We start from the raw sequence: 22,420 nt of genomic DNA, 5'->3' as shown, positions 1-22,420 counted from the left end.
GTGGGGGTTTATTACTACCGATAAATGAATATATCCATCCGGACATTTGCCACCTAGGAAACTTGTGTGACCGGACCTTCTCAAATACTAGTTGAGTATCCCCGCCCTATATAGAATACTTCTAGAGTTCTGGTCAGTATGGCGCACTATGTAGGGAATAGGGTGCCATTTAAGATGCACTCCAAGGGTTTAATGAAGACAGTTGGGTTTGACTGACCGGACAGGGCATCATAGAAGTCATCCTCTGTGAGTGTGCTTAGCGTGGAGGACCTCCTGCCTTTACAGAGGGACTGCTGGTCTAGTTCCTGGTGCTCTGTAGCTAAGGTCTGGAGAGCCTCTGATAGCAGCTTGTTCTTCTCTACTTCCTGCTCCAACTTCAGGCTCCACACCTGGGACACACACACACACAGGGTATATTAGACATGCCATAGTGTGCGGAACATGTGCACAACACACTTGTTGGCACATTAGACAAGACATGGCACAACATGCCATTACAAACACTCACACGGATAAACATTTGACATTTGTTTTAATGCATTTATAACAGATCATCTGAAAAGCAGACAGTGATAGGTGTGTTTGTGGTATTGATCTCTTCCTCTGTAGAGTTCTGTGGTTGATAATGCTCCTGACGGGCCGGCAGGTCATTGTTCTAACCCCGGCCCTTCAGATCCAGTTTCCCCCACTCTGAACCAAACACCCCAGTCTCAGACAGCACCGTGGCCCAGGATTGAGTGTCTCTCCTGAGCACCCGGAGCTCGGCTGCTGGGAGACAGACTGGATAGCCATTCCCCCCTTTCTCTGATGCTGCTGCTGTGGATCCTCCACTTACCCCAGGAGGAAGAGACTAATAAACAGCAATCTGACAAAACAACACTCTTACCAAGCAACAGCCTACAGTATGTCATAACCTGGGGCTTTGAACACTCAAGAGACAGCTGGAAAGAAAGACAACCTACTTCAAGTTATATTAATACAGTTTCTCTTTTTAAGTGTTTCCAGAGAAAATAAGTACTGTGGTAAATACTGTAAATAAACGTGTAGATTTTCCCCTACTGATCTACTGAGAGGAGAAGTCAATTGAATTCTGTGAGTAAAGAAAGCTCAGTGACTGATGACAAAAACAGAGTGAGCCAAGACTCCACAGAGTGAAAAGATGCCAAGTCACCTTGGGGAAGGAAGGAAGGAAGGCAGCCTGAGCCGACAGTCTCCGTCAGAAACTGGAGCCTGTAAATCAACTGTAAATCTGAGATAGCGAAGAGAGGCCACCGTCCCTATAGTAGTACTGTGCACACATTGTCGAGCCTGTACTCAAAGTCAAAAGCAATCAATAACACAACCTCAACAAAACACCTCTAATGTAAATATCATACTGTAGTCAGTGAGAGGGATAGGGGACGGACTGTGAGAGTGTACTTGCTATCTATTCTATATGGTTATTTAAAGACAGAGTAATACCTAGGAATTAATTAGTGAATAAAATGACTTGTTTACATAACTATATAAAACAAGGAAGAAAGGGCCTCCCGAGTGGCACAGCGGTCTAAGGCACTGCATCGCAGTGCTAGAGGCGTCACTACAGACCCGGTTTGATCCTTGGCTGTATCACAACCAGCCGTAATCGGGAGTCCCATAGGGCGGCACACAATTGGCCCAGTGACGTTCGGGTTAGGGGAGGGTTTGGCCGGGGGGGGGCTTTACTTGGCTCATCGCGCTCTAGCGACTCCTTGTGGCAGGGCGGGCGCCTTCAGGCTGACCTCGGTTGTCAGGTGAACGGTGTTTCCTTCGACACATTGGTGCGGCTGGCTTCCGGGTTAAGTGGGCGTGTATTAAGAAGTGCGGTTTGGCGGGTCATGTTTCGGAGGATGCATGACTCGACCGTCGCCTCCCGAGACAATATCAAAATTGGGGAGGGAAAAAAGAAAATGGGTAAAATACAAAAATAAAAAGGACAAAAACAACAACTTCAAAATCAGATAAAAACTCCAACTAGAGAACACTTCAATAGCAGAAGAACGTCTGGAGAGTGCAGTCACTATGATATGGTGAACTATGCTCTTTCTTTGAAGTCAGAACACTTACAGATAGAGATAGTAAACACAACTCAAAGTAGTTGCCTTGTAAGTTTACAGTGTCAGCCATAGCAGGTGCTGAGCTTTGGTGGGCTAAAACATTCATACAAAATACTCTTCATCCCCTCAAACCCAGACGATGGAGAAGAAACTACTGCAACATTATAATAATATACACTCAATCTTTCCTCTCTGGCTTCTAGCCCAACGTTAATTACCCAAGCCTGCTCCAGTGCTGCGTCTGAGGTCAGAGAGGCGAGGATGACTCCTGTGAATCAATATACTGAGGCAGGTTGTGCTGAGCTTCTTTAAAAACAGCTCTTCTCTCTGCTCAATCAGGCTGGCAGGTGGGGCGTTGAAAGGTGAACCTATCACAATGGGCAGGATCGTTACTTTACCTTGGCTTTGATTGAACAACACATCAAACAGGAAGCAAGGCAAGGCAAACACGCTGCTGTATGTACCTGAAACAACATCAAAATGGAATCCTGAATACAATAAAACAGGATTTATTTTTGTCAAACCCTAACCTACAATAGGCCCCTATAAAATCTGTAAATATTTTGCCTGACCCCATTTAGTTTTTTCCCAAATTCCGTTTTCTTCATTTTGTTTTTCCAGGTTTCTGTTTTCCCGTTTTTTCTGTTTTTCACTCTCAAAACCACACCTTTCTAATAGAAAAACAACTATACTGAACAAAAATTAACAGCATGTAAAGTGTTGATCCCATGTTATAAGAGCTGAAATAAAATATCCCAGAAATGTTCCATACGCATGAAAAGCTTATTTCTCTCAAATTTTGTGCACAAATTTGTTTACATCCCTGTTAGTGAGCATTTTGCCTTTGCCAAGATAATCCATCCACCTGACAGGTCTGGCATATCAAGAATCTGATTAAACAGCATGATCATTACACTTGTGCTGGGGACAATAAAAGGCCACTCTAAAATATGCAGTTTTGTCACAACACAATGCCACAGATGTCTCAAGTTGAGGGAGCTTGTAATTGCCATGCTGACTGCAGGAATGTCCAACAGAGCTGTTGCCAGAGAATTACACAGACGGGGAATTCTCCTTGCCTCTTCAGAAATATGCATTCTGTTCATGTCTTACAATAAACTTGGGAAAATTAATAAACATTCAATACATTTAATTGATTCCCTATTAAGTTCAATACATTTTTGAATACTGTTGAATTCCGTTTTGTCTGGATTGCGTCCGCGTTCTCCATATCGCTCCACTAACCTACTAACAAAAACACTAGTATAAACGTACTGTATCTTCTTCACTTTCTGAAGGGCGGGAACATCAATTTCCTTTGTGAAATGCTGGTGATTAATTGCCATACTATAAATAAATGCCTTGGCATTTGGTTCAGCTGTCTGGCACCTAGCGTCAGAAACAGTCTATCTAGTCTTCCTTCTTTCCCCCCATACAATTACAGTAAAGTAGGCCTGTCAATATTTTACATTTTATTCATTTAGCAGACACTCTTATCTAGAGCGACTTACAGTAGCAAGCAGAGTTAAGTGCCTTGCTCAATGGCAAATCGACAGATGTTTTACCTAGTTGACTCTGGGATTTGTACCAGCGAGCTTTCCGTTACTGGCCCAATGCTCTTAACTGCTAGGCATATTAACACCAGCTAAGAAGACCTCCTCTAGAGATCTCAATGGAGGTTATGTACTGGTTATGTCTCAATGGAGAGTTGGTATTGTAGCGAGAGGGAGAACATAACAAGATACGCTCTGGTCATAGGTCAGGGTTAGGCACAGTCTGTATGCTCTGGAGGGGGATTTCCTTAGATATATACTGAAAGAAAATATAAACGCAACATGTAAAGTGTTGGTCCCATTACACATGTGCACCTTGTGCTGGAGACAATAAAAGGCAACTCTAAAATGTGCAGTTTTGTCACACAATACAATGCCACAGATGTCTCAAGTTTTGAAGAAGTGTGCAATTGGAATGGACTGCAAGAATGTCCACCAGATCTTTTGCCAGAGCATTGAATGTTAATTTCTCTACCATAAGCCGCCTCCAACGTTGTTTTAGAAAATTTGTAATAAAGCCCTTGTGTAGGGAAAAACTCCACCCATTGTTGCATGTTGCGTTTATATTTTTGTTCAGTAAAATATCATAAATAAATTAATAGATTTATTCAAATTTAGAAACCAACCTACACTACTGTTCAAAAGTTTGGGGTCACTTAGAAATGTGCTTCTTTCTGAAAGAAAAGCATATTTTTGTCCATTAAAATAACATCATAGCCTTCATTTCTCAGAACAAGAATAGACTGACGAGTTTCAGAAGAAAGTTCTTTGTTTCTAGACATTTTGAGCCTGTAATCGAACCCACAAATGCTGATGCTCCAGATACTCAACTAGTATAAAGGCCAGTTTTATTGCTTCTTTAAATCAGCACAACAGTTTTCAGCTCTGCAAACATAATTGCAAAAGGGTTTTCTAATGATCAATTAGCCGTTTAAAATGATAAACTTGGATTAGCTAACACAACGTGCCATTGGAACACAGGAGTGATGGTTGCTGATAATGGGCCTCTGTACGCTTATGTATATATTCCATAACAAAATCAGCCGTTTCCAGGTACAATAGTCATTTACAACATTAACAATGTCTACACTATATTTCTGATAAATTTGATGTTATTTTAATGGACAAAAATGTTTGCTTTTCTTTTAAAAACAAGGACAATTCTAAGTGACCCCAAACTTTTGAACGGTAGTGTATCTACTGACTAAGTGCTGTCTGATACTGAAAGATGCTTTGTTCACATCTTACCCCTCTCCATTTCCCACCTAGATCACAATATGCAAGGAATATCTACTGGCCAGTAGAACATTCCAATCTAGGACATAATTATGAGAACCTTCCATTTTATGTGCATAACATAGGCTGGCCTGTCCTTATAAATAGTACATTCGTTCTCACTCTGCCCGTGAAATAAAACAAGCACTTGTCACCACAATGTTCACTACTCCACTCAGAATAAGGTAGTCGTTCTACTTGACAAGATGGCGCCGACAGACTTGGGTCACCCTGTTTCCAGCTCCTAGCAATCTTTACAGTGTATATTTTTTGCCGTGTTATTTCGTACATTATTTGCTCAAAACGTTCTTTATCTTTTGGATATTAGATTGGTGGTCACTCACCAGAATTTCAACACCTATACACACCTTTTCTATTCATATACTGTGCATACCGTCTACACACCAGGGGTTGGAACCAAAATCATTTTCCAATGGTTTCGTTCGGAACAGAACTATAATTTTTTTCTGTTACACTGTTTCGACCGGCAAAAGTTCTGGAACGGATTGAACCCCCAAAAAGTACTGGTTTATAATTGTTCCTTTTTAAACCTCTGAAATATACAGTACCAGTAAAAAGTCTGGACACACCTACTCATTCAAGGATTTTCTATATTTTTACTATTTTCTACATTGTAGAATAATAGTGAAGACAACAAAACTATGAAAAAACACATATGGAATCATGTAACAACAAAGTGTTATACAAATCAAAATATATTTTATATTTGAGATTCTTCAAATAGCCACCCTTTGCCTTGATGACAGCTTTGCACACTCTTGACATTCTCTCAACCAGCTTAACCTGGAATGCTTTTTCAACAGTCTTGAAGGACTTCCCACATATGCTGAGCACTTGTTAGCTGCTTTTCGTTCACTCTGCGGTCCAACTCATCTCAATTGGGTTGAGGTCAGGGGATTGTGGAAGCCAGGTCATCTGATGCAGCACTCTATCACTCTCCTTGGTCAAATAGCACTTAGACAGCCTGGAGGTGTGTTTTGGGTCATTGTCCTGTTGAAAACCAAATGATAGTCCCACTAAGCCCAAACCAGATGGGATGGCATATTGCTGCAGAATGCTGTGGTAGCCATGCTGGTTAAGTTTGCCTTGAATTCTAAATAAATCACTGACAGTGTCACTAGCAAAGCATCCCCACACCACCTCCTCCATGCCTCACGGTGGGAATCACACATGCAGAGATCATCCGTTCTCCTACACTGCGTCTCACAAAGACACCGGACGTGGTGCCTGTCCACCGGACGTGCTACCTGTCCCAGACCTGCTGTTTTCAACTCTCTAGAGACCGCAGGAGCGGTAGAGATACTCTTAATGATCGGCTATGAAAAGCCAACTGACATTTACTCCTGATTATTATTTGACCATGCTGGTCATTTATGAACATTTGAACATCTTGGCCATGTTCTGTTATAATCTCCACCCGGCACAGCCAGAAGAGGACTGGCCACCCCTCATAGCCTGGTTCCTCTCTAGGTTTCTTCCTAGGTTTTGGCCTTTCTAGGGAGTTTTTCCTAGCTGCCGTGCTTCTACACCTGCATTGTTTGCTGTTTGGGGTTTTAGGCTGGGTTTCTGTACAGCACTTCGAGATATTAGCTGATGTATGAAGGGCTATATAAAATAAACTTGATTTGATTTGACAAGGCAGTTGGAACCAAAAATCTCTAATTTGGACTCACCAAAGGACAGATTTCCACCGGTCTAATGTCCATTGCTCATGTTTCTTGGCCCAAGCAAGTCTCTTCTTCTTATTGGTGTCCTTTAGTAGTGGTTTCTCTGCAGTAATTCGACCATGAAGGCCTGATTCACGCAGTCTCCTCTGAACAGTTGATGTTGAGATGTGTCTGTTACCTGAACTCTGTGAAGTATTTATTTCGACTGAAATTTCTGAGGCTGCAGCAGAGGTAACTCTGGGTCTTCCTTTCCTGTGGTGGTCCTCATAAGACCTTCACGTCTTAAAGAATTTATGAACTGTCGTTTCTCTTTGCTTATTTGAGCTGTTCTTGCGATAATATGGACTTGGAATTTTACCAAATAGCGCTATCTTCTGTATACCACCCCTAACTTGTCACAACACAACTGATTGGCTCAAACACATGAAGGAAAGAAATTCCACAAATTAACTTTTAACAAGGCACACCTGTTAAATTAAATGCATTCCTGGTGACTACCTTATGAAGCTGGTTGAGAGAATGCCAAGAGTGTGCAAAGCTGTCAACAAGGCAATGGGTGGCTACTTTGAAGACCTCAATTGAGTCTAATAGCAAATGGTCTGAATACTTATGTTGGAAAGGTGGCATCCTATGATAGTATCACGTTGAAAGTCACTGAGCTCTTCAGTACAGGCCATTCTTCTGACAATGTTTGTCTATAGAGATTGCATGGCTGTGTTCTCGATTTTATACACCTTGTCAGCAACGGGTGTGGCTGAAATAGCTAAATCCACAAATTTGAAGGGGTGGCCACCTACTTTTGGCCATGTAGTGTATTACTGCACTGTTAGAGCTAGAAACATAAAAATTCTGCTGCACCTGCGATAAAATCAGCAAAATATGTGTACACGATCAATACAGTTTTATTTGACTCGTCTTTGTAGCTTGTCCTACTTGTCTTTGAAGCTACTGAAACTAAATTAACTCATGTTGCAGCAGGAGCCCGAGCCAAGGCTCGAGCCCATGTGTAGCGCAAGCTTTGCTCTGGAGAACCATCTGGGAATACTTTGTGGTGTAACGTGCCCCAGTGCTATTTCTCTCTCCTCCTCACCCCCCCATCCTCTCGCCTCAGCACACAAAGCACTATTTTAAGCTCTACTGAGACTGAGGCTCTGTGGCTGTACTCTGCGTTGGAAACGCCTGGGACAATCACAGCCCTCTGCCTTCCTACCCGGGACCCTGAAGCTGCAAGCTTTAACTTTGTTTTCACGCAAGATGGGAAAGAGATTATGGGGCAAATGGACCCCATCGAGGCTGTACGTAAATTATTCAGCAAAATGGGGTCATGGCTTCTTTACCACTAAGCGGTTTAGTCTCTCCACTCCCTCCCAGTTGTGCATTTAATTAAACATCGACATAATGTAGAAACTGCCATCAAAACTACTAAACGGTTTTTAAAACAATTCTAATAACATGCACATTTAGACAATTAGTGCAAACACAATAGATGCAAACACAGATTTTTTTTAACCCATCAGATATTCACTGAAATATAGCACATAAAACATTTTAATTTGGGTGGGAATTCAGGTATTCAATTTATCAAATTTAAATTTTGTGTTATTAGAATGCACTCATACAGCGCATTCGGAAAGTATTCAGACCCCTTGACTTTTTTTTAACGTTACAGCCTTGTTCTAAAACGAATTAAATATTTTTTCCTCCTCACCAATCTACACACAATACCCTATAATGACAAAGCAAAAATGGTAAAACAAAATTTACAAGAAATTTAAAACAAAAATAACTTATTTACATAAGTGTTCAGACCCTTTGCTACAGTATGAGACTCGAATTGAGCTTAGGTGCATCCTGTTTCCATTGATCATCCTTGAGATGTTTCTACAACTTGATTGGAGTCCACCTGTGGTAAATTCAATTGATTGGACACGATTTGGAAAGGCGCACACACCTGTCTATATAAAAGGTCCCACAGTTGACAGTGACAGTGCACGTTAGAGCAAAAACCAAGCCATGACGTCCAAGGACACTACAAGCTTGGCACACCTGTATTTGGGGAGTTGCTTCCATTTTTTTCTGCAGATCCTCTCAAGCTCTGTCAGGTTGGATGGGGAGCGTTGCTGCACAGCAATTTTCAGGTCTCTCCAGAGATGTTAGATCAGGTTCAAGTCCGGGCTCTGGCTGGGCCACTCAAGGACATTCGGAGACTTGTTCTCAAGCCACTCCTGCGTTGTCTTGGCTGTGTGCTTAGGGTTGTTGTCCTGTTGGAAGGTGAACCTTCATCCCAGTCTGAGGTCCTGAGTGCTCTGGAGCAGGTTTTCATCAAGTCGGCTGCTCTGGACCAGGCCCAAATTCCCAGGACTCGAAAGAGGAAGCAGCTGCAAAAAAAGAGGCAGGCGAGGCGGAATCCAGACAAGACTACGTCGGCGAACAAATAGACTGCCATTGCCCTCTGTTCTGTTGGCGAACGTGCAGTCACTGGAGAACAAACTGGATGAGCTCCATTCGAGACTAGATCATGGGACCTGAAAAACTGTAATATAGTTTCTTAGAATCGTAGCTGAACGAGGACACAAATCAGACCATGATTCTATCCTTGTGCTTAGAGGCAAAATCTCAAACAGGAAGTACCAGTGATGGGCTCAATACAGAAGTGGTCCGATGAAGCGGATGCTAAGACACAGGACTGTTTTGCCAGCAGACTGGAATATGGAATTTACCATATCAGTCACCGGCTTCATTAATAAGTGCATCGACGAAGTCGTCCCCACAGTGATTGTACGTACACACCCCAACCAGAAGCCATGGATTACAGGCAACATCCGCATTGAGCTAAAGGCTAGAGCTGCCGCTTTCAAGGAGAGATACACCAATCCGGACGCTTATAAGAAATCCCACTAAGACTTCTGACGACCCATCAAACAGGCAAAGTGTCAGTACACGACTAAGATTGAATTCCACTAGGCCGGCCCCGAAGCGTGACAGATGTGGCAGGGCTTGCAAACTATCACGGATTACAAAGGGAAACCCAGCCGTGAGTTGCCCAGCAACGCGAGCCTACCAGATGAGCTAAATGCCTTCTATGCTCGCTTCGAGGCAAGCAACACTGGACCATGCATGAGAACACCAGCTGGTCCGGATGAATGTGTGATCTCGCCGATTTGAGTAATCCCTCTAACACGTTAACATTTACAAGGACGCGTACTCAGAGCATGCGCTGACCTACTGGCAAGTGTCTTCATTGACATTTTTAACCTATCCCGGTCACGGTCTGTAATGGGTTGTTCCACCTCAAAAAGCACAAGGAAGAGGATTTTGACACCCACCATCTCAGGTTGTTCTGAAATCTTTTCTTTATTATTTGTATTTTAACCCTTTTTCTCCCCAATTTCGTGATATCCAATTGCGATCTTGTCTCATCGCTGCAACTCCCCAACGGGCTCAGGCGAGTCGAAGGTCGAGTCGTGCGTCCTGTGAAACGTGACCCACCAAACCAAGCTTCTTAACACCCGCCCGAATGTGTTGGAGGAAACACTGACCAAAGTCAGCCTGCAGGCGCCCGACCCGACACAAGGAGTCACAAGAACGTGATGAGCCAAGTAAATCCCGCCCAGCCAAACCCTCCCCTAACCCGGACGACGCTGGGCCAATTGTGCGTTGCCCTATGGCATTCCCGGTCACGCCTCAAGCACTGCGATGCAGTGCCTTAGACCGCTGCGCCACTTGGGAGGCCTGAAATTGGTTCTGTTGTTATAAACAGATAAGATTAGCATTTCTGTAATATTATTTTGTTTAAATATAATTTGGTCTCTGAGAAATAAAAAAAAAGCTAATTGATAGCATCTAAAGTGGGCATTTTTATTTTTAGGATTAATATAATTTTCAATAAATATAGTACCCAACATCCGATTTGGACCAAACTTTTTTCTAACAAGGAGTTAGAAATGAGGAATCCAAAGGAATATTCAATAGCCACCCATGGACCCTCCACACCCCACGCCAATCCCACCCCAACAACGAGTATACAGTATCAGTTCTCTGTCTGACAAATATTATGGAGCTGCGGCTCTGAGTGTTATTTCTTTATCCTATGTAATGTACTCCCAGTGAAATTGGTAGTTTTTTCCCCCCGACAAATTAGTCATTGAAGTTGTTTATGTCCCATTTTACATCCTGATATTACCAGGTTCTGACCACTAGACGGTGCTGTTCCTGCTAGAATGTGAAAAAAAGATTGAAGACCCCTCCTCAACGTTAAAGGGATAGTTCAGCCAAATTACAAAATGACATTGGTTTGCACTCCACACTGTCCTCACCCATCTGGACAAAATGAATACCTATGTAAAAATTATGTTCATTGACTACAGCTCATCACCAAGCTCAGGACCATGGGACTGAACACCTCCCTCTGCAACTGGATCCTGAACTTCCTGATGGGCCGCCCCCAGGTGGTGAGGGTAGTCAACAACACATCTGCCATGCTGACCATCAACACAGGCGCCCCTCAGGGGTGTGTGCCTAGTACCCTCCTGTACGCCCTTTTCATCCACGACTGCATGACTCGAACACCATCATCAAGTTTGCTGATGACACGACGGCGGTAGGACTGATCACCGACGATGATGAGGCTGCTTATAGGGAGGTCATCAGAGACCTGGCAGTGTGGTGCCAAGTCAACAACCTTTCCCTCAATGTCAGCAAGCGAAATGAGCTGATAATGGACTACAGGAAATGGAGAGGCGAGCTTCAAGTTCTTCGGTGTCCACATCACTAAGGAATTAACACGGTCCACAGACACCCAGACATTTGTGAAGAGGGTACAACAGCGCCTCTTCCCCCTCAGGAGGCTGAAAAGATTTAGCATGGTTCCTCAGCTCCTCAAAAAGTTCTACAGATGCACCATTAAGAGCTGGCTGCACCACCGCTTGGTACGGCAAAAGCAAGGCACGCCACCGCAAGGTGCTACAGAGGGTGGTGATTCGGCCCAGTACATCACTGGGGCCAAGCACCCTGCCATCCAGGACCTGCATACTAGGTGGTGTCAGACGAAGGCCCACAATATTTTCAAAGACTTCAGCCACCCAAGCCAAGGTCCAGAGTTTTCCCTTGTAGTGGGGCAGCTTGTGCCCTGGCCCTACCAGTAAACAATGACTGTGGCCAGGAGTTTTTCCTAATCTGAGTCACCCAGTCTGGAAAAACTACTGGCTCTACCTAGATTACATGACTGTGGCCCTGAGTTTTCCCTGGTCAGGTCAGGTTTCCTAGTCAAGAAAAACTCAGGGCCCTATTAAATCATGACATGTGAAGAATGGCTAGGTAGGCAGCAGCTGCAGCAGTAGTGACAGTGGAATGGAGATGATGGAAGGATTAGGTTTGCTACTGTCCATCTCTCCCTCCTTGACACTCTGCTAGGTGTCTTAATCCCATTAGTCTGATCTAACACATCCAACTCAGAGAGGGAGCCGACACGTCTTAGTACTTGTTCAGACTTATCATGTGATTTCTTGTCAAAGCATCTAATCCCCTGTGTCGGCTGTCGAGCCAGTGAGCCCGTTTGACACTCACTTTGTATCTCTCACTGTGGACAGAATCTTCCAGAACACTATAGTCTTAACCTAGATATTTTATCTATCAGACAGAACTAGCCCAGGACCAGCAAACAGAAGGCAATGTATCCAACCACTGTGGGGTCATTGAAATACCACCTCAAACTGTTATTTTTAAACAGTGATCTACTTTTTCCAGACATATTTGTTTCTTACAATGAAGCTGATGAAAGATACTGGTTGATGAATACAGTCATACCGTCAATAACTTACTGCATTCAAACCGTATTGCAGAGAAACTCTACTGTCATATAACCTTCCCTCTGGGTATGCCATATAGCACCCGATGTTAAAGTCCAAGTTCACTGAACACAGTATTAAGGTAAGCACTGTTTGTCCTTACTGTATTGCTAAATTCTCTAAATGTTTAATCTCTTCTCCAGGTACTTTTCCTAATGCTCTAACGAAATGACAGAGTACACTTCAATGAACCCCAATGTCATAAAATAACTCAGAATTCCAGATAAAAGTCAGAAATGCACTGAACACTATGCGAACCCCTCTTCATGTGTACTCAACGCCCCACTTCACCATCAGAGCAGTCAAGACAACTTGTTCTGAATGTAAAACGCCTGTTTAGAATAATCTCCTACCTACAACATTGAAAAACTACACACCTGAACAATCTTCAATTACAAAGCCCCACAATGGAACAAGCAGGGTCTACAGAGACCAGTCTACTGCAAATAGACCCAGTAGAAAATGAAAACAAAGAGAGGATGTTTGTCTGTACCTGTGCGGATGGAGGGCCCTGCTGTCGCCGATCCTCCTTTCTCCTGTCCGGGATGCTCTGCTGGGTGGTGGAAGTGTGCCTGCTTGCGTGTGTGTGTGTGTGTGTGTGTGTGTGTGTGTGTGTGTGTGTGTGTGTGTGTGTGTGTGTGTGTGTGTCTGTGTGTGTCTCAGCCTCAGTGTTAATATGCATACGCTTTAGTTCCGTCTCTAAACGTGCAGCGTTTCCCTTGACTGAGTGTGTGTGTGCTTGGAGGAGCGTGGAAGTTTGTGTGTGTGCGCGTGCCTGTGCTGATCTGCGGGCCGAGTGCAGAGCTCAGCATAAAAGAGGATCTTGCTCAGCTCTGTCCTTGCTGCAGGCTCGCGCCAGTGATTAATAAACTGTTGTACTTATGTCCCAAGGGCATGGCCTGGCCACTAGGACAGGTGTAAACACACACACCCCTCCATACTACACACATACACAGCTATCAGCCCTTCCCAATCCACTACCCCCAGTCACACTCAGCTACTGGCCAGTCACAACAGTCACACTCAGCTACTGGCCAGTCACAACAGTCACACTCAGCTACTGGCCAGTCACAACAGTCACACTCAGCTACTGGCCAGTCACAACAGTCACACTCAGCTACTGGCCAGTCACAACAGTCACACTCAGCTACTGGCCAGTCACAACAGTCACACTCAGCTACTGGCCAGTCACAACAGGGGGATGGGCTAGAGGCTTCTATAACCCATTCACCATGAATGAATCAGCCAATAAGAACACAGCACGTAAACAATTGTGTAAGCATCAATACGAGTGAACGGGCTAGATGCTTTTCATCAATGAATTTTGAATCACATAGTATCACAGCCTGTTTGGTCTTTTTAGGACCAATTCCCCCCTTTTTAACAGAGGCATAGTGTGTCCTCTGGTTGGAAAGATGATAGATGCTCCACATAAAACAGCCCTCTGAGTAAAAAAAGCAATGTGACCAACAAATTGCTTAAAAATAGCCTGGGTCGCATACAATTCAAACCACATCTTAGGGGGAGTGTTGCTGATCTAGGATCCTTTTAGATTATAATGAATATGATTATATGTACAGGGGGGACCTGATTCTAGATCAGCACTCAGATGCTTTATGACTGAGGTGAGATAGAGGTTGAGGGGTGAGGTGGAGGTGAGGTTGGAGGGGTGAGCGAGATATAGTAGTTACCGTACCTCCTGTTGTTTGGAAAACAGGCCCAGACAGAAGTGTAGGGCAGAGCTGGTCTCCCTGGAGAGGTCACTGGTCTCCCTGGCCTTCAGCAGGAGAGGAGTAGCCAATGCTGGGACACAGAGGAAAGAGTTAGGGCGAGGAGAGGAAAGAGTTCGGGCCATAGAGATATACAGGCAACACTATACAGTTCTATCTAATTCTGTGGCTAGGCCTTTCACACCATCCGACAGTTACACACATTACATAAATGTTTATTTTAACCAAAGGTTAATCATATCCCAAACTCTTCATTGAATAGTGGTCCTTGCTGAGGCGTGTTCTATAGAATTTACAGGGTTAATACATGCCAATATCAGTAAAAGGGGCACTGTGATTGAATGACAAGATCATTTAATCGACTTTAACATATGGTCGGATTGTGTTCAGGAAGTGGTCAGGTATGCATTCTGTGCGGCTTTCTCCTCAGTCCGGACGCAATCAGGCTACCGAAAGCACATACAGTGGTCGACGTCATCAGCACTCCTCCCACAAGTGTCCAGAAAATTTGTGTTTTGGGACCGAGAGGCATTTTTTCATTATATTGTAGGAGGAAATATGTCCATAGCGTGTTAGCTGACCTCAAATGCTAATCAGCTAGCTAATATAAAACATGTTTTAAAAAGAGTTATGCTAAACCATTTGCAATCCCTTTAGCATTGCATGCTAGTTAGCTAAAGAGGTTAGCTGGCTAGTTAGCTAATGCCATCAGTTGTTGTTGTTATTTTCCTATTTTGCCTATTTCACCGTTTGTAGAATGCATACTGGCATTTGAAAATAGCGTGGGAAAAGGGAATCCGGACACGGTAACCACACTTAAATGTTGGCGTAGATGCATGGCGCGTTCGGAATTCCATGATCAGAACTCTATTATCAGAATACTAAAGCTGCATGAACTGTCAAGTCTACACACGGCCATAGACCGACAGACAGTAAATGAGAGAGACTGGCAGAAGCTGTGAAGGAGCAGTGAGAACATGAATAGGAGATCTCTTACTGTTGTTCTCCTCATTCTTCACCATGGACAGAAAAATAGACACTTGAGTCTCCAATTTCTGCTGGCAGGCTTCAGCAGCCTGCAAAGGAGCAAGAGAGACACCTCACCTTGTGTAAGTACACACTGGCCACACACAGCTTTGATAGGACGCTATTCACTTTTCTTGGCACACGGAACCTTGTATTCAACACTATACTTGACAGTGGCCGGAATTCAACAATGAAAATGTAAGACCTGGGCACTGTGATTGACTTTCACAGATGACTGGATGCTTGAGCCGTCATCCGAAGGCATTTACAGCCAACGCGATCTAAATAAACATTAGGGAAATTGCCTTTAAAAGTCTATTGTAGTGCGGATGTTAATCTGTGTTGGTTTGAATCCCGGTCTGATTATGTGTGTGTACGTGTGGCATTAGGTATAAAATATACTGCTGGTGGAAAAGAATTGCGCTGACCTGGAGGGAGTCTGTTAGGTCCCCCAATGTATCTTCATCCCCCTCCTCATCCTCAGTGGTCTGCTCCTGGGTAGTGTTACAGCTGCTGTAGGCCGTATGCTCCTCCAGGGCATCCAGCCATCTCTGCACGCACGCACACAAACAAATAATCACACAAAAAAATAATAATAATAGGCCTATATGTTGTAAACTATGAAGTGCGGTGTCCCAAACCACATATTATCTATCCTAGGAGAACTTCACTTTTCTGATAGCCTCTGGATCTGTCTTAGATGACACCTTAAAGTGATGGAGACTGTGATCAAAGCACCGGAGGCTGAAGAAGCACTTGTCCCATGCTTTTACCTGGAGGAATATGAATCAAATTCAGTGAAACATAAACAATAGTCAATATAGATATGAAAATAGGTATTTCTAATATCAACATAATGTGATTAAAATGCATTCCAAGAATGGAGGTGTTGGGTTTTGGAGGGTAGGCCTATAAGTGACAGTAAAGGGTTGACTGTATTTTGTGCTGTCCACATCTCAATGTTTGGTAAAGCATTGACCACAGCACCCTGGCCTGGTGCCTACCTACCCTGCAGTGAGCTTTCATCAGAGCCTTCGCGCCTTGCTTCCGGACATCCGCCACAGCATCAGCTCTAGAAACAAACACAGACAGAAAGATTACGATATCAATAGCTTTTCACTGTACTACCTCAAGCTCTTCAGGGGAAAACAGGAGGAGCAAGGTGCTGTGTATGCAATAGGGAGGGGAGAGAGAGAGAGATGAGGAGGAGGAAGAAGGTTGGAGGACTCACTGTCTAGGGTACCAGGACAGGACCCCATCTTGAATGACCACCCAATGGGAACGCCATGCCAGGAACCTGGAACTCTGTATTGGACAGGGCCAAAGACAGCATCGCTATATTATACTAAAGGATGTCAGTTTTCAGAAGTTTCAGAGTAACACTAAACACTACTGGTCTATACTGTACAAATTTTACAGTAGGTACTGTATGAAATCATTAAATTACATTCAAGAATGTACAGAATATAGGAATATTTGTTGTGAATAAAACACAAGAATACCTTCCATAGGAGGCCTTCAAACTTCTGCACACCACTAACTGTATCCTTAAGGGAAGAAAAAACATTTCTGTTTCATGAGTATTTTGTAAGTCATGATTTAATTGAAAACTAGAGCATTGGACCGATGCTTTTAACAGTATCAGCAGCTTTTCACTGCAGTGTTCTTCTCGCACCTCACCTTGTCACGACTGCCCTCCAGAATCTGCTTAATCTCCTCACTGCAGGCCAGGTCAAACACTGTTTGGTCTGCAACAGAACCAAGCCATTTATCAGACCATTATCAATTACCTCTATCTAAAAATCTCATTTAACTGTACAATATATAAGAATATGATATACGAACTGTGTAAATATTATTTTTGTTGTCTTTCCAATATATAAAACTATTTTTTTATTTTTTTATTGAATGTAATATCTTATGTTGTTCATGTCTATAACTGTTCTGTACCTCGTCATGTATTTGTACGTTTTATGTGGACCCCAGGAAGAGTTTCTGCTGCATGGGCAGATGCTAACGGTGTTCCAAATAAACTAAACTTCCTACCAGCTGACAGGGAGGGAGGCAGTGAATACACCGCATAGGATGTTCCCAAATGGCAACCTATACCCTATATAGTGGATTACTTTTGATCAGGGCCCATAGAGATAGGGAAGAAGGTGCCATTAGGGACGCAGTCAGACACCAGCTAAGTAGGCATATCGTTTGTTTTGCAAATGTGGTAATCTATACACCTCTTCTTTTTTTTTTTTACACATTATGAAACTTAAGTGATGATGATTTCAAACTACATCTAGGCTCTATCAAATGTAATATCCATGCAAAGTCCCACTTACAAAAAATATAATATTTTTCCATACAAAGGATGTGCATGATGAGGATAAGTCAATTATGGTTTACCCAAAATTCTGTGTGTTTTTATTTCCTCAGTGGACATATCAGTAGGGAAACAAACCACTCTTGTTCTTCATGCTGGAGCTAGCTCCACACTTGAGCAGCTTTCCAACACACTGCTTCTGCCCCCTGTAGGCAGCACAGTGTAAAGGCGTGTTCCCCTGCAGGTCTCTACAATCGATGTCAGGGGGCCGCTTCCTGCTGAGCTGAAAAAGGAACATCTAAAGTGAATGAATTAAGCACATGGTGTCTTAACATTCATAAAACATGCATGTATGTAAGTCAAATCCGCATGTAAGCAATCAATATAGCTATGTGCAAACTACATAGGTCCTCAGATCCTCAAAAGGTTCTACAGCTGCACCATCGAGAGCATCCTGACTGGTTGCATCACTGCCTGGTATGGCAACTGCTCGGCCTCCAGAGGGTAGTGCGTACGGCCGAGTAAATCATTGGGGCCAAGCTTCCTGCCATCCAGGACCTCTATACCAGGCGGTGTCAGAGGAAGACCCTAAACATTGTCAAAGACCCCAGCCACCCTAGTCATAGACTGTTCTCTCTGCTACCGCACGGCAAGAGGTACCGGACCACCAAGTCTAGGTCCAAGAGGCTTCTAAACAGCTTATACCCCCAAGCCATAAGACTCCTGAACATCTAATCAAATGCATTGCCCCCCCCCCCTCTTCTAACACCACTGCTACTATGTTATCTATGCATAGCCACTTTAATAACTCTACCTACGTGTACATATTACCTCAATTACCTCGACTAGCCGGTGCCGCACATTGGCTCTGTACCGGTACCCCCTGTATATAGTCTCACTATTGTTATTTTCCTGCTGCTCTTTAACTACTTGTTACTTTTATTCATTTTTTAAAAACTGCATTGTTGGTGAGGGGCTTGTAAGTAAGCACTTCACTGTAAGGTGAAGTGCTGAATACCTGTTGTATTCAGCGCATGTGACTAATACAATTTGATGTGTATAGAACCAAACATGTTTGTGGCAGAATCTTGGATCCTCAATGGAAGGACTAGGTTGACCTCTTCAATTACGAGGTCAGTAACCAAGCTGAAGACAATAACATGAAAGCTCAAGTCATGTGTACAGTGCTTAATCATCAAGAAGACCAAAGCCACGCTTCTACTACCCCATTCTGAGGTTAAGAGGCTTTGCCCCAAATGGCACCCTATTCCCATATAGTGCACTACCTTTGACCCGAGTCCTATGGGCCCGATAGATCTCTGGTCAAAAGTAGTTCACTTTTTAGGGAATAGGGTGCCATTTGGGAGGTAACCAGAGGTTCAGTGGAGGGTCAGAGATGATCAGATGCTGACCAGCTCAGACAGGCTGAAGATGTCTCCCTCTCTGGCCGCCTCCAGAAGTTTCTCCTCCTGTCTCCTCTCAGCTCTTCTCTCTGCAGCTGCACAACATTAAACAGGGTTTGTGAACCAGGGTAGTGTTCAGTAGGGCACACTGTAACAAAACATTATGCAAAGGAATATTCTTAATGTTTGACCTACTGAACACAATCTAGTGCAGCGATGAAGAGTCCATAAATCATTCCTCTATTATAATCCATAATCACAACCTACCCTCCAGCATGGTGTTGATTTCATCATCCTCAGTGACAGCTTTAGGGATCTGTGCTTTCCCATTGATGATAGTGGAACTGGCATCATATCGCAGCAGCAACAGAACTACCTCCTGTGAGAGAAAATAGGATTACATTCTCCATAGAAATGCACCACTAAGTAGCTGTGCACACTGCACACCTGAACAGACATGATCTTGTACACACACGTGTATTTCTGTAAAAAGCCCATGAAAAGTTTACCTTTCTTCCTGTTAAGGCAGCTTTGTGTAGAGGCGTGTCGCCCATGCTATTCTGCAAATTCACATCAGCACCAGCCTAACAAACACATACTGATGCTCACACATATATTTTAGGAAAATACACTAGGTCAAACATACATAATATAGTCTGTATTATTCTCACCTTGAGCAACTCCTCCACAACATCTTTGTGTCCAAAGTAGCAGGCCAGATGTAGAGGTGTCCAACCTGCACTGGTCTTGGTCTTTCCTGGGCCATCACACCAGTCATTTAACAGTAGTCTGATAACCAGAACAGCAACAGGCTTCTCAACATAAGATGATACATTAGACTACATTTAGTGAAAGGATACCTCTGCAATTGATGTTGAGTCTGAGATCTTGCTCAATCCGTAGCTGCAGAAGACACTGGATGAGAGAGAGGCTTCCAGTCTTGGCATAGTGGAGTAACTGCTCTTCGGGGTCTGACAGGTCCATCACTGAAACTCAGAACTTTGTTATTGAGGTAAAATATACTTACATGTGTGTCTCACTTAGCTAGCTTAATAAATTCACTTTAAAAAATGTGTCGCTCTGGAGCGTCTGCTAATTGACTCAAATGTAAAAATGTACAACTACAATAAAACAACAATACATAGCTCAATAATTACAGATTGACACTTACTAAATCTGCATCACTGTTAGAATTTCTGATGTAACTTTAAATTACTTCTGGGTAGTTGCCAGATTCGCTCTCCTCACCAGGAGTGTATTCATTATTGAAACTGTTTAAGAACCAAACGGAAGCAAATAGGGCAAACGGAACGAAACCTACATGAATTTGTCCAATAGAAACTCTCGTTTTCGTTGCAAAACGGTTACTGTTGCGAAACGTACTGCAACAAACAAAACGTTTTGCAACAGAATCGGCGTAATGAATACAACCCTGGACAAACTGGTATTGATAGATTCAACTCAACGTGTAACGTGCGAAAATGTTTACAAGCACCGACATTCACTTCCAGTGAACCTCGAGCAATAAAAACACAATATTCAGCATTGATATTCGGGACATTTGGCTACGTTCTCGCGCTTGAAATTAACATTTGGTGGTTGCAAGAGTACAGAAAAGTGTCGGCAAGTGTTCGTGTCGTTTTTGGTAGGCTACACAAGACTGTATTGCTTCTAAACCTTGGTAATTAAATGAATTAGCAGTCCAGATATTATTATAACTCACATACGTTCCGCAGTAAACAGCGTGGACTGTATTAAAGGTTGTGTTGACATTCAGACATTGACAGTGCATAATGGTGAACTTGGATATGGAGGTCAGCTGACAAGGACTGGAACGTAAACTGTGGACGCACGTGACCAATTTAAACAGCTCAACATTTTAACATCGATCTAAGAAACAATATTTGTTTTAAAATATGTTTAAATCAGATTTCAAAATCACAGGGAGTTAAGAAAAGTAATTGAATGGAGCAGGCTGTTGCTCATTTGAACATGTGTAGTTCTTATATTATAGACAAGATGGAAGTATTGCAATGTCGCCAGACCCACTGGCTCCAGGTTATCTATAAATCTATGCTAGATAAATCTCAGTTCACTGGTCACGATAACAACACCCACCAGTAGCACACGTTCCAGCAGGAATATCTCACTGATCATCCCCAAAGCCAACACCTCATTTGGCCGCCTTTCCTTCCAGTTCTCTGCTGCCAGTGACTGGAACGAATTGAAAAAATCGCTGAAGTTGGAGACTTTTATTTCCCTCATCAACTTTAAACATCAGCTATCTGAGCAGCTAACTGATCGCTGCAGTTGTACATAGTCCATCTGTAAATAGCCCACCCAATCTACCTAACTCATCCCCATATTGTTTTTATTTACTTTTCTGCTCTTTTGCACACCAGTAGCTCTACTTGCACATCATCATCTGCTCATTTATCACTCCAGTGTTAATCTGCTAAATTGTAATTATTCGCTCCTATGGCCTATGTATTGCCTACCTCCTCATGCCTTTTGCACACACTGTATATAGACTTTCTTTTTTTTCTACTGTGTCATTGACTTGTTTTATTGGCTAGTTTATTGTTTATTCCATGTGTAACTCTGTGGTGTTGTCTGTGTCACACTGCTTTGCTTTATCTTGGCCAGGTCGCAGTTGTAAATGAGAACTTGTTCTCAACTAGCCTACCTGGTTAAATAAAGGTGAAAGAAAAAAAAAGAAAGAAAAAACATACCCCCAGATTTGTAGGCTATGTAGTACTATTTATTATTTAGTAATTTGGCTATTAGACTAGAAACAATACATCATTCCTTTGTGACGTGCAGTGACATATACATTTTCATCCCCACACTAAAACAAAAACACAAGCCTACCTGGGAAAAAAATATTAAAGAAATGCCAACTCTCCAGGGACATTGACCTGCATATTCTACCTTTATCACTAGAAGTTCAGGCCATCACCCTCCTCTAATGGAAGCTAGAGCCAATAGAGACCAGGCAGGCCAGTCAGACAGAGAGTGGTCTTGTTAGTAGTGATGATGTGAGTTCCGGAAGCCCCAGTATGCAGCCATTGGGACTAATGAGGGTCATCTCTGTGTCTGCCGCAGGGGGCCAAACATTCTCCTCCTGGGGCTTGTAAGCCAGACGCATTGCAGCGCATGGCAGGCCATTAAGGCCCACACTAAGGGGGTAACCAGAGGCCACTCAGGAAATGAGGTGGCAGGCAGAGATGTGTGTAGTCTTAACTTAGTATACAGGGAGGGAGAGAGAAGTAGAGAGATATTTATATACACTGAGTGTTCAAAACATTAGGAAAATCTGCTCTTTCCGTGACATAGACTGACCAGATGAAAGCTACTGTATGATCCCTTATTGATGTCACTTGTTAAATCCAGTTCAATCAGTGTAGATGAAGGGGAGGAGACAGGTTAAATAAGGAATTTTAAGCCTTGAGAAAACTGAGACATGGATTGTGTATCTGTGCCATTCAGAGGGTGAATGAGCAAGAC

The 22,420-nt window shown here is 43.2% G+C and overlaps 1 protein-coding gene across 1 annotated transcript in view; it reads right to left on the bottom strand.

Moving 5' to 3' along the window:
- The window catches only part of LOC120020315 (oxysterol-binding protein-related protein 1-like), a 39,749-nt gene extending 19,011 nt beyond the window's left edge, over nt 1–20,738 (bottom strand). Inside the window, exons 1-16 of the mRNA XM_038963889.1 lie at nt 20,637–20,738; nt 19,774–19,899; nt 19,585–19,670; nt 19,423–19,497; nt 19,181–19,292; nt 18,923–19,008; nt 17,649–17,793; nt 16,874–16,941; nt 16,696–16,740; nt 16,425–16,498; nt 16,202–16,265; nt 15,865–15,966; nt 15,622–15,744; nt 15,165–15,243; nt 14,134–14,240; nt 218–389 (exon numbers count right to left, since the gene is read on the bottom strand). Coding sequence (XP_038819817.1) covers nt 218–389; nt 14,134–14,240; nt 15,165–15,243; nt 15,622–15,744; nt 15,865–15,966; nt 16,202–16,265; nt 16,425–16,498; nt 16,696–16,740; nt 16,874–16,941; nt 17,649–17,793; nt 18,923–19,008; nt 19,181–19,292; nt 19,423–19,497; nt 19,585–19,670; nt 19,774–19,897 — 1,462 coding nt within the window. The 5' untranslated portion in view covers nt 19,898–19,899; nt 20,637–20,738. The remainder of the gene's footprint in view (nt 1–217; nt 390–14,133; nt 14,241–15,164; nt 15,244–15,621; nt 15,745–15,864; nt 15,967–16,201; nt 16,266–16,424; nt 16,499–16,695; nt 16,741–16,873; nt 16,942–17,648; nt 17,794–18,922; nt 19,009–19,180; nt 19,293–19,422; nt 19,498–19,584; nt 19,671–19,773; nt 19,900–20,636) is intronic.
- Between the last annotated feature and the right edge of the window lie 1,682 nt (nt 20,739–22,420).

The sequence above is a fragment of the Salvelinus namaycush genome, chromosome 25, assembly GCF_016432855.1.
Source record: "Salvelinus namaycush isolate Seneca chromosome 25, SaNama_1.0, whole genome shotgun sequence".
Taxonomy (NCBI): domain Eukaryota; kingdom Metazoa; phylum Chordata; class Actinopteri; order Salmoniformes; family Salmonidae; genus Salvelinus; species Salvelinus namaycush.
The sequence above is the reverse complement of the archived record's forward strand: the minus strand, read 5'-3'. Positions and strand labels throughout refer to the sequence as shown.